General features: G+C 40.0%; 1 protein-coding gene across 2 annotated transcripts in view; it reads right to left on the bottom strand.

Annotated features, from left to right (window-relative positions):
• Nucleotides 1–531: 531 nt before the first annotated feature.
• The window catches only part of LOC5567207 (organic cation transporter protein), a 53,922-nt gene continuing 41,786 nt past the window's right edge, over nt 532–12,667 (bottom strand). For both annotated transcript variants that reach the window (XM_021855007.1, XM_001651586.2), the window contains exon 3: nt 532–2,469. In XM_021855007.1, coding sequence (XP_021710699.1) covers nt 854–2,469 — 1,616 coding nt within the window. In that variant the 3' untranslated portion in view covers nt 532–853. The remainder of the gene's footprint in view (nt 2,470–12,667) is intronic.

Raw genomic sequence — 12,667 nt, 5'->3', positions numbered from 1 at the left:
ATAACTTCGAAGGAAAGTTTTGTGGTTTAATAAAACCATGGTTAATAGGCTTTTCTAAAACATTTAGAATAGTTTCTGCAAAATCAGCAGAAGGATTCTTGTAATTTGTGAAATGATCCCTCAATTTGAAATATATGTTTAAACATTATTTAATAAATGCTCGTAGAAATTCAAGTACTTTTGTAGAAGTCTTCAAATAATTTCATGAAATAATCTACGGTAAATTTCCGGAAGATTCTACAATCCCAGAATGAATAACAATGAAAACCTTTCTTGGAATTTTAAGAAGAATGTAAGACAGAATCCTTTAAGGAAACCCGTTGGGAATCTCAAAAGACACTACAGTAGCATACAGTTTCCAACCATTGGGTAAAATGGAAGTATGGTAAAGTGGTCTTGAAACACTAAGCTGAGAAGCAGGCCACATCGCAGTTGGGACGTAATGCCGGAAAAAGGAATACACTCTATATGGATTTTCCGTTCCCTTTATCATTGTGTCATCATAAGTCAATAAAACACACGCTCCCGGTATTTCATAGTTTAAAATTAATCTCTATTTCAACTAATCATTTCAACAAGACTACCTCTAGGAGCTCAGTTTTTGCGCTTAGTTTACACATCAATAACGAAACGTTAAATAATCCTCATTCCGCATCATTCGTTCGGCGGACAACCGACCGCGATCTACCTCATTTCTTCAATCGATTGGCTATATGATTTGTTCAGTGGAAGACATCATTCAAATTATTAAAAACACAGTTAAACTGTCCTTCGATCTGCACTCGATGAACACTTTTGACCTTAATTCTAATGCATTTTTATCACGCTGCTGGTCCCAGCCCCCGCTACCAGTCTATCGTTCGATGGTCTGCATTGGCACCATTTGTTGCGCCGGTGGCATATCCTCCATGTGCGTTTTGTTGCGTCCCAAACAACTGGAGAAGGCCGTATCACCTCGTCCGAAGTTCTCACCGTCCTGCAAACTCTGGGGCATCGGTTTGCCGTTGGTTTCCGGCAGGAAGAGCACCCAGGTTCCCGAGATGAGCGAGATAACTCCAAAGATGACGGCAGGGATCTTCGGATCGAATGTTTGGAAGAGGATGATAATGGGAGTGGACGCTCCGGCAAGACGAGCGCACATCGAACCGAGCCCCATGGCGGAGTTACGCACCACTGTTGGGAACAGTTCTGCGGAGTAGTTGTAGATAACGGCGAAGGATCCAGCGATGAATAGCTTGCCAAACATGACAACGGTGGTGGATTCAATGCTGCCCTTGGTAAGGTAAGTGGCAACAATACAGCAAATACCTCCGGCCAACATGAGCGTGCTGGTGATCGATCGACGACCGAGTTTGTCCAGTAGGAAGGTGATAGTGATGTAGCTGGGCATTTCGACTAACGCCATCAGGAAGAGAATGAGGAATGGATTTCCTCCGAGATTTCCAGAGCTCAGCGATAGACCGTAGTAGGTGATGGAGTTGGCGAACCAACAGAGACAAACGTTCAGAGTCATTTTGCGTAGGTTGGGCGTTTTGAACAGGTCGGTAAGGCCAGCAGAAGTCGTCGACGTAGCTTCTGCTGAGAAGTTGGATTTGTCCTTGGAGAGGTAGTACTCTTTGTCTACGGAGAGACCACGGCCGTTCATACGAACTGCCTTGGCAATGATATCGATAGCTTCACGCTTGCGATTCTGCATCCACAGCCACCGAGGAGATTCATCCATGACCCACCAGTGAGCGATGAGCAGCAGTCCGTGGAGTCCGTAGATCACTTGCAGTAGCATTCGATCGTGGATAACAGCACCCCATGCTGCCACTAGGATTATACCGCCAGCGAATGCTGCTTGGAATGAGATTCCGCAAGGTGTTCGTTTGCTTGGTCCGACCAGTTCCATCGTGAGTACGAATCCGGTAATGTAGCTTCCAGCGCTACCGAAGATTCCATAGAGATACCGGATCACCAAGAACGAGTAGTACTCCGGAGTAAATGCAACCGCAACTCCCAAAATCAACTGTAACAGACCTGACCAGCAGAACACCTTCTTGCGACCGATCTTATCAGCTAGACCTCCCAACCATACAGCTCCGGTAAAGACTCCCAACATGTAGACGGTTTGGGCCAGTGCTCCCATCCACTTGCGATCGCACACCAGATCCCATTCCATCGTTCTGGACGATTTGTAGTAGGTGGTGTTGTACACGTAGGAAGTACAGGTAGTTCTATTGGATCCATCGAACATCCAGCACGACTCCAGTTCGCCGTCCTTGTTCAGGGGAATGTATTCGCCCAACGCATTGTAGTCCAGCATCGAGCTGGTGGTGTTGAACGATGCCGAATCTACACCTTCGATGAAGCATCGATGTTCCGGGACGGCTGCTACCGTGACCAGGGACAGCATGTGGAGTCCAGCCGTGACGGCAGCCAGCAGATGTAGCACGAATTGGAATGCCTGGTAACGACCGAAGTCGCCTGCGGGAGAAAAACGAAGAAAGATGGAAACATGTTAAATGCTGGTGCTAAACGATGAGTGCAAATTAGTCAAAGAGGCGTTTCATGGCGCGAATTGCTGAATGACGTCTGAGGAGATAATTTTTGCGTAAAATATTTTTCTGGGGGATCGTACCATCCGGGTGGTGTTTGCCTTGTCTATTTTGGGGCCAGACATGGGAGTGACGCTCGTTTTCGGCTGAACAAACAAATTACCGGTGCAGTATTGTCGTCTTTGTTACGTTTGCGCAACGGATTTGAGTTGGCGGGTCATAATTTGAAATGCATTTCGAACTTGAGCTCAAATTCGATTTCACTTTTTTCGTTTGCATGTCAACGAACTGACGATAGCAAATCGACCAACGACCGATCAATGCATAAACAGTATGCCTATCTAATTATCAGTCTCCCGGCCGGACAAACGAACGAACCCTCCTCGATCTAAACGGTGCTTGTCAACAATGATGGGAGATAAATTGATACAAATTGAAAGGCATCGTGTCCCGAAAATTCCGTCAGCTATCAATTAGCCTCAATTGGGATGTTTTGATCGAGGGGCGTTTTGTCGTCAAGTTGTTTCAGTACTTTCAATGATGCTTCGCTATAGGAGTACAAGTGGCGCTATCTTCTTACGACAACTTGTTCTTCTCGCAGTATATTTGGAACGGCCTTGAGATTCATTGATACTTGTTTTTTCAGCAATCAATTGAAAGGATATAATTTCACTCAAAAAACTATTTTTCATCAATTATTCGAAGTATTGTCATTCGATGCAACAGAGAGATGAATCCTACTTTAGCAGTTTGATATGGTTTGACAGCAGAATATTTAAAGCTTCTTCTGGGCCCATAACCGTGTATCAGTAACATTCTCACAAAGTCAGAGTTGAAATAAATACCAAGTTGTCTTGTTGTATTGAATTTTAAGCGGCAAGATTTCTTTACTCAATAATCAAAAATTAAAAACCATTTTTTCTGGTCAATTTGATGATATTTTTATTAGCCGAGCAACACACATAGAATAACTTAGAGTCTAGCCTTAGATTAGATCTAGTCATAAATTAGTTGTCATAGCTCAATTGCAACATTTGTGCTGCTCGAGTATGGTTGATAGATGGTCGATTGTATTAAAGATTTGGTAATACTCAGCTTTGCGATATTAAACCAAATAGACAATTTCCATCCAGAATAAGTCGAAATTATGAGAAATCGTGTCTGATGATCTTCGATTTTGGATTAAGTTTCGGTAGAGAGAAATATGACCTATATTTTCTAAAACCCGTTGCTCTTGATGGATTATCAAGAATAACTAAAGTAAATGGCCTATTTTATTTTTGATTGACAGTTTTTTTGCATTTAACTTGAAATAACAATAAAATGGTTACTTTTAGAGATGCACTCTTAAATTAGAATGCCGATCTCAGCTGTGCAAATCTCGGTTAAGGTGAAACTCCGTTGAGTCCGTGAATTTCTGTGTGAAAGTAGTGATACTCAAGAAATATTCTCGTAACTGTTGGTAATAGTGACGTTATAATTAATAAGACATTGTTGCCAGTTATCACTGCATCAGTTCGAGTATTTTTCACTTCGACTAAATAATATTGCTTGATGTCGTTATTAAACATCAACATTTCTGACAGCACTGCAAGCGATCAGCCGACCCAAAATTAGAAAAATGAAAAAAGCCAAAAAAATGTAATCGGGTGATTGTTTAAAGCACGGTTCTGCAAAGTTTTAAGTTGATTCCTTAAGAAATCAACTAGAAAGTGTTCTTTCATATACAAGTCATGAAAGTAAACTGTGTACGATGTCCTACGTGTAGTGAAAGTGATACAATTATGCGAAAAGTGTTCTCCGTTCGCGGGTGAATAAGCGTAAACAAAAGTAGAAACTTTCGCCGCTCGCGATGAAAATAAGCACGAATTGTGAAAGTTTGACTAGTTACTAGTTACCAAACTATGAAAATTGAAAGATAAAAATATTCTGATGCTATATTAGCAATTTGGGATTGATTAATTATAGGTAAGTGAAATAATTTGATAAATAAATGTGGACCACCGTCAAATGTGTTTGTATGTGTGAGGAAGCCATTTTTCCAGCCATGACTGGGATTCCTTCCTATATGTCCTTAAAGTTCGTCTGCTGACATCTCAGCAAAAGTGACGTTTCTGACATCGAACGCAAAGGTGCTGCTATAAACAAACTTGATTTTTTGCTGACATATCGGTTAAAATTCAGTTGCTGAGCGCTCGGGTTTGCGGATCTCGGTAAAAGAATGAAAATCAATCGAGCTCAACTGAGTGTGTGTGATCATGATGATCATTATGGTACAGTGGGATTCCGTTTTTGCCCACAAAGTCGAAATTTTCAGTTGGCATTTCACACACTTTTTATTTTGCGAAATATCTTGAATGATGTTTTATAAGCTTCATTTATACTGTTTGTGTACAAAGACCATGTAATATTCTTGTCATTAGAAGAATTTCAAGAACTGGAAAATTCCTCAAAATAGTGTAAGCATTCAGCAATGCAATACATTTCATTAGGAATGTGTTTGCAAAAATAGTTCTAGGTGTTACAAAACTGGATGAAACTAGTTCAATGAACTTAACAAAACAGTTTATCTGTTGAGCCCAATCATCAAATTTGTTTATTCGGTAATTTGAATAAGGTAATATTCGTTAATTTGAAAATGACTCTTCAAAATTATATTTGCATAGCAAGGCATCTCATATCAATCGATTGACTACAGTCAAAGGGCACACAGAAACAGTTAAATCAATTGCTGTGCACAAAAACTATGATATTTTTCAGATCAGATTATTGATTAAGCCTGCAATCGGATTTTTGTTATAGAAATATGGATGAAAAATTCCTCTAAAAATATTACAAAATGGTACAGAACAGTTGTCCGCTAAGAATTTACAGAAACCCTCTAGAGCTCTTTAGTTACCCGCTAATAATCCACACAATCTTGCTTAGAATTCTCAGAATCTTGTTTAGGAATCAGATATGAATTGACATCTACCCAAGAGCTAGCTGGGAATTTTGAAGATATCCCTTAAAACTTTAAGATTCTGTGGCGTATACAAGAAGTCGACAGATTTTGCACAGCATCCCGAATAACCGATTGTACAATTCTCAAAATCCCACAAGAAACCCCTAATGTCCGATAGGAATACCCAGATTTCGCTTACAAACTATGACAGTGCACAAGTTGGCCTTCGGCAATAGTTTCAGAAATTTGGTTATTTAACGACCTAAAAAATGACATTGAAAATCGCACAAAATTGCAACAAAAACAGCGCAAAACGTTTTTATACGATTTTATCGATTCGGTTGAGAAAAAAACATAAAAACATATTAGAAAAAGCATTTTTATCCATTTTCTATGATCTAGGGTGAAAAAAAGCATTCTAAATCACATCGTTCGTCCAAATCGATGGTGGCGCGTTTTGCCCCCTATGGGCATATTACCCCCAGTTCCCCTATCGCTCTCAAGAAACGTGTAAATTTTACATGAAACTCAATGCATCTCGCAAAGGCTTTGTGCCGCGAGTCGAAATGTTCCCGGATAAGGATGGAGGTGTCTTGACGGACGGACGGACGTGATGTGATTAGAAGGTGGAAGCAGCATTACGATGAACAACTGAATGGCGCTGAGGCGGAAGACTAAGGCAGCAAGAGGAATGGCTTAATCAGTGCGGCGGGGGTGCTTTCCCAGATCATCTTACGCAGTCTATCGTCGCTAGGAAGCGGATTTGTGGGAAGTTATCTAGCCTGATTCGTAGACGGGTGATCGACAACAGACCAAATCTATGCGGCAGAATTATGTTGAATGAATTATGACCAAAATTATGCTGCGGTGGATCCTCCAAAGTGTCATGAATATCAAGTTCCTACGCACCATCTAATCATCGAATTCAATGCGGCCTATGATACCGCGAAGAGCTATGGGAAATTACGGACGAGAATGCTTTTCTCGGGAAACTGACTAGGCTGATCAAGGCTACTATGGATAGTGTACTGTTCTGTATGAAGATATCGGTTGCGTTATCGGGCCCGTTTAAAATATGCAAAAGACTGCGACAAGGCGATGATATTTCCTGCCTCCTATTCAATATTGCACTAGAAGGTGTTATGGAACGGGCATGAGACGTGGACAATGCTCGAAGAGGACCTGCAAGCGCTAGAAGTTTTTGAACGAATTGTGCTTATTACGATCTTTGGCGGCGTTTGCAAGAACGATGTATGGAGGAGAATAAGCTTGCGCAGCTCTACAGTGAACCCAGTATCTAGAAAGTCACCAAATTTGGAAGGATACGATGGGCGAGGCATATTGTGAGAATGCCGACACAAAAATCCTGCAGAGATGGCGTTCACCTCGAAGAAGACGACGACGTTCAAGTCGAAGAAGGGCACAACGAGCTTGGTGGTTTGACTAGGTGGAGCAAGATCTTGAAAGTGTGGGGCGATCGAGAAACTGGAGGCTGACAGCCATGGACCGAATTTGTTGGCGTAACAGTATAGCGCAGGTCATGTCTCGAAGTTTTATTTAAGATTTTTCCATGATAAACATAATAAATTGTTTTCTGTGTATATTTTTTTTTTCTATCCAAAATGGTTTACTAAAACTACTCTTTAGAATGTTTTCCTCAAAAATCGACAGTTTCGGAGCTAGAATTTTACAAATACATTACATGCAAAAACTCCACAGCTACCTTCAGAAGTCATTCATGAGTCAAACTTATCGATTTAACTATGGGAAACACTACAAATCGAAGACTGTCGAGTTCTGTGACTGATCATTTTGACATAGAATGCTTCAATAGACAAAAAAAATGCGAATGCCACTCTTATGCAACTTTTTGTGGTTCTGGGCCGTATGTGACCGAATGTTAAACTGACTGGGTACATTCTGGCTATACGTGCATCTTGCTATAAAATTGTGCGGAATTGTAAAGTAGAAATTTGTTTATGTTACGATTTCCGTGCATGAAATGTTGTTATTCGGTGACTATCTGGAATTACTATGATTTGGACGCTACAACTACTGTATAATTGCTACTTGTACTACCTACAATATACTGTGAGTTCTCGTAACAATTACAGGTGATTTGATTAACGATATAATTACACCGTTGCTTGAGTTAATGGCAATTTCTTAGGGGACATCAGTGGCAGCTTGGGTTCACTTTGCAATAATTAGAATAATATATTCAAAACTAGTTCTCTTTGGGATTCACACATTGCTATTGAACACCACTTTCAGTTTTTTGAAATGTTTTTTCTACACATAGGTTCACTGATTGAATGCTGCTCATTGGAGCAAAGAACTTGGGTAGTATTATAACCTACGTTTTTAGACACTGTTGATTATAGTAGTCTTATAACCTACTTTCATATACAGTTTTGAAAAGGCTGCCCTAAGAGAGGAAAAATTTTAGAAAACAAAAATAAGTATCTTCAAAAGATCTACCACGTGAGCCTTAGTTGTAGTTGTTACTGGGAAATTCCATAAAAAATAATCCCGATCGATTGTGTTGGTTTTAGTACCAGCTATGATGATGTATGTGACAATGGCAGGCAATGGATATGATTAGTGTTGTAAGCATTCACGGTAGTCGACACGTTTTCGCTGATATTCGAAAGCGTTTCCCTTGAACATGCACAACGCGAGCTGTCAAACCAATGTCGAAAAGAAAAATGTCAATTGAATCCTACTGACCACGATAGCTTCGCTAGGAAACATTACGGTTTTGTTTATTCCTGTTCTGCCTTCACTGTAAAGGGTTAACACGAAATTATTGCAACACATTCAACAGGGCATAAGTTTTCTACCATTGGGTAAAAATCAACCAAATTTTGCACAATTTCTCATTGATGTGTATTGTTTACATGCTGTCAAACTCGAAGTCGTGTTTTTCGATTCAACGAAAATGGAGGTGAACCAACGCGAGTCGAGAGAACAAATTCTTTCCAAACACCTGGAATTTCCTGACCTGTCGCACCGGCAGTTGGGGAAAATGTTGAACATTCACCATTCAACTGTCTCCAGAGTATTGAAGCGGTTCCAGGAGTAGTTGACGTTGGACCACGGCAAAGAAGCTGGAAGAAAACCGGGATCGGAGAACAAAAAGACGGAGGGAAAGGTGAAGCGGATGATTAAAGCAAATCCCAACGTCTCAAGCCGTGAATTAGCTAAAAAGAGCGGCAACAATCAACGGCCAAAACTCGGGCACGGAAGCTCTACGAGAAGATGCTGACAAAATATGGCTGCTGTGTGATGGACGACGAAACGTATATAAAAGCCGATTTTAAGCAAATTCCGGAGCTGGAGTTTTTCACCACCAAGAGCAAGTTCGATGTGGATGACAAATTTGAGAAGAAGAAAATGTCGAAATTCACCTCCAAATATCTCATTTGGCAGGGCATCTGCTCTTGCGGACTGAGGAGTGAGCCTTTCGTGACAAAGGGCACAGTAAATGGCGAGATCTACAAATCTGAGTGCCTCGAGAAGCGAATCTTGCCGTTATTGCAGCAGCACGACGAAGCTCCGCTATTTTGGCCAGATTTTGTATCATGCCACTATTCTGAAAGCGTCCTGGAGTGGTATAAGGCCAATTCTGTCCATTTTGTTCCTCAGGACACATGAATCCGCCAAACTGTCCGAAGCTACGCCCGGTGGAGCAGTACTGGGCAATAATGAAGAGGGAACTTAGGAAGAGCAAGAAGACAGTCAAAGACGAGAAGGACATGTTAAGAAAATGGAAAAAAAAACTGAGAAACTGATACCGGATGACACTGTAATGACTTTGATGGAAGGCATCAAGCAAAAATGCCTTCAATTTTACACTCAAGGCTCCATCGATCAACTTTTCTTTTGATTTTTGAAGTAAATATATTATAAGAAAATTGGCATGACAGTTTCGGTGTCGCAATAATTTCGTGTTTGCTTTTTATGTGTATCACATTCAACATAACCGGCAAGATCAAACTATTTATGTTGTTTATGATCCGATGTCTGAATTATATGCAAAACTTATGATTTATGCAAATGTCATCGTGTCAGACGACATTCAGGGGTGTATTTTGTGAATCGAGCAGATTCATGTGACTCGTCTGTAGTCATTGTCGAAAAAATAAGCATGCGTATTTCAGATGTCACCCGTCGACTCCCATTTCGTTCATTCTAAAGCTCGTGCTGTGACTGCTGACCATGGCAACGAAACAAACGTCGCGCAAAGTGTCGAATGTTTACAGCACTGGATATGATGTAATAATATTATGGCATGGTTGCAAGTAGAGAGAGAGGTAGTGCTCGATGAACATGGTTTTGGAAATTGTTAGATTATTGTTACATGAACTACGCTACCATCTCAGATCCAGCAAATTGCAAACCGTTATAAAATATGACCTCCATTAAATTCTAACTCGAAATAATCCTAGCTGAATAGCTGTGCGTTTACCGCTATGACTATCTTGGCCCTTATATACCTAGCAAACAACTCTATACCTAGTCAATTCAGCAAATATAAGTTAAATACGCCCCGTTTACAATGAATGAAAAAGCGATCAGTTGTCATCGCAACTCTCTTGAAACATTCTCCACCTCCCTTATCGATAACCTTTGGTAGCGTACCTACGACGAATCCCGCCACTCATTGTTTTCCCCGTGGAAGACTAATTGATAACTCAATTGTAGAGCGGCTAGCTGCTAGATGGCATTGAACTCCATCACTCAATAATCATCGACACCCGTGGTCATCAACACCAATTGTGTCGTCTCAGTGCGATATAGGGTAACCAATGTATATTGTACCCTTGTATATTTTGAACCCTTTGGGTAATTTTACAATAAATTTTCAATTTAAATCAAATGACCAACTAGGTTCGTAGGTCATTTGGATCGATAGGACTATTTTACACTTGCATCAACAGAGTGTGCATGGAAAATGACTTTATTTTAACTGAAATTAATTTAATCAAATCAATTCATCTATTCAACCGTTACAACGCGTGACATACTGAAATCGAAGCCGTCAGAAATTTTTCGAATGTAAACAAAAACTTTTTTCAGATTTCTGTGCTAAAAGCATAAAATTTCATCGGTCCATTACGCTGAGCGAATAATAAATTAAGACAAAACCCCAAATCACATCCTTAAAGGCGTCAAAATACGACCGTTACCCTATGGACTAGTACACCCGATTCTGTTTTTGCACGGATTTTTTTTACACGGCCGTGCAAAAAAAGTTTTCATACAAAATTTTTCACCTAAACCTTATTTCTGCATGAAACGTCGAGAATTGGTGTTACTTTTTTTGCACGGTTTTTGAAATTTTGAACTGAAAACTTTTTTTGCACGGTACGCATCCCCCGTGCAAAAACAGAATCGGGTGTACTATGTTCGTCTGCTCAGGAGCGTTACATAATATTTTGACACATGAAGTGGCGCTGTTCATAGCTAGGGATAGGCTTGGTATTGTCCACATGCCGTTCTCGTGTGCAATTATTGATAAGATAAGGCTCATCTCTGGCGGTTCAGAAATCAGAAGCCGACAACGTTATTCAAAAAAAAAAAGTTAAATGCGTCGTCAATTGATTTTGAATAGTGCTGTTCCTATTCTATCTGGCATTACGTCCCAACAGGTACAGATCCTATATCTCAGCTTAATGTTCTTATAAGCACTTTCAGTTATTAACTTAGAGCTTTATTTGCCAATAGATTATTTTTGCATGTGTATTTCGTGTAAGCATGAAGATACTTGGGTTAGTCGAGACAAAAAATCATATGAATAGGTAAATCTTAGACCAGCGGGATTCGCAGCCACAATTCTCAGCACGACTTGACCAAAGAGCTACGCGCTCATCGCTACAGTTATTTGGCACCAAAAGAACCAAACCAGTAAAATTTTCAACTAAATCCAACAAATAAGGGCATATAACAGCATTTTGCAGGGTACTATAATTCTACCATGGAGCAAATATACCAAGAAAACATCGTTCCCTTAGAGTTTACCTGCGGCAAGTGAAAACTTGCTAACGATCTTGTTGATGTCGTTCATTAATTTGCGGTTGTCGCAGACTCAGTTCAGATCAATCCCTCCCTCTGACTGGCCTACCGTTCGCGCCAAGACGCAACAAGATCGATAAATGACTTGTTTGCTTTGAATTTGCATGATATCCCCATGAATCAATTTGCTTGTTCCCGGTATGGGTGTGTTTGTGTGGGTTTCACCCGATATGGTAAAATTGTTGATAAAGGGCTTTTCAGTACCGCCACCGATCGATGCCGGTTCGATAAAAACAAGATTCGGCGTAAGCGGGGAACTGGATTGTACCGGTTTCTTCGACGCTACGTATACGGCCTTGAAATCGGTACTCCATTGTACGTTAAGTTACTCGCTGGGAGTTATCAATCAAACCATGATCGATGGTTAGTATGGCTTGCAGTAGTCAATTCAACTCCATTATGTGGCGATTGTACAAAGGTAGCTTAGCATCTTTAGCTATTTTCTATTGTTTCAAGTAGAATTTCTAATCTAAAATGTGCCATATAAAAAAACGAAGAATTTTGAATGACAACTCCAACAATGTTGAAAAAAAAAACGATTTCATCGAAACATAATCATGCAATTCAAACCAACTATATCCAGCATGAAAGATTACATGCTCTTTCGCATGCTTGGTGGATAAGATCAATAGAAAGATTAATATATCAGCCCAAATTCCACGATAAAACCAGCACAGTTAAAATATTTAAATACCACTGTAGTGTAAACTGAAGCATAGAGTAAAAATAAATAAAATTCATCTATTTTTACGGCATTTCGTTCAGTTTTCAACCAAAGACACTTGAATGTTACATGATCGTGTAAATTTAAAGGGCATTTGATTGAAAAATAAGCGATTTATCGTTGACATTTCAGTTTATTTTGATGCTCCAAATATTTGCGTGAAAATAAACTTAAATTTACAAAATATTTTTAGCTGTGAGTGTTTTATACAACTTTGGCAAACTGTAGCTCAAAATTATGACGTGCAAATACACTTCTTAGAGCAGCATCAGATTCAGCAACCCCACTATGACATATAATTTTATTCTTATTTTTGTTACGCTGTATTATAGGTTGATTATCACTACGATTCCTATCTGTTTAAAACTCAGATACGTAACA

This window comes from Aedes aegypti, chromosome 3 (genome assembly GCF_002204515.2).
Source record: "Aedes aegypti strain LVP_AGWG chromosome 3, AaegL5.0 Primary Assembly, whole genome shotgun sequence".
Classification (NCBI taxonomy): domain Eukaryota; kingdom Metazoa; phylum Arthropoda; class Insecta; order Diptera; family Culicidae; genus Aedes; species Aedes aegypti.
Note: the sequence above shows the minus strand (reverse complement) of the source record. Positions and strands in the feature narration are given on the sequence as shown.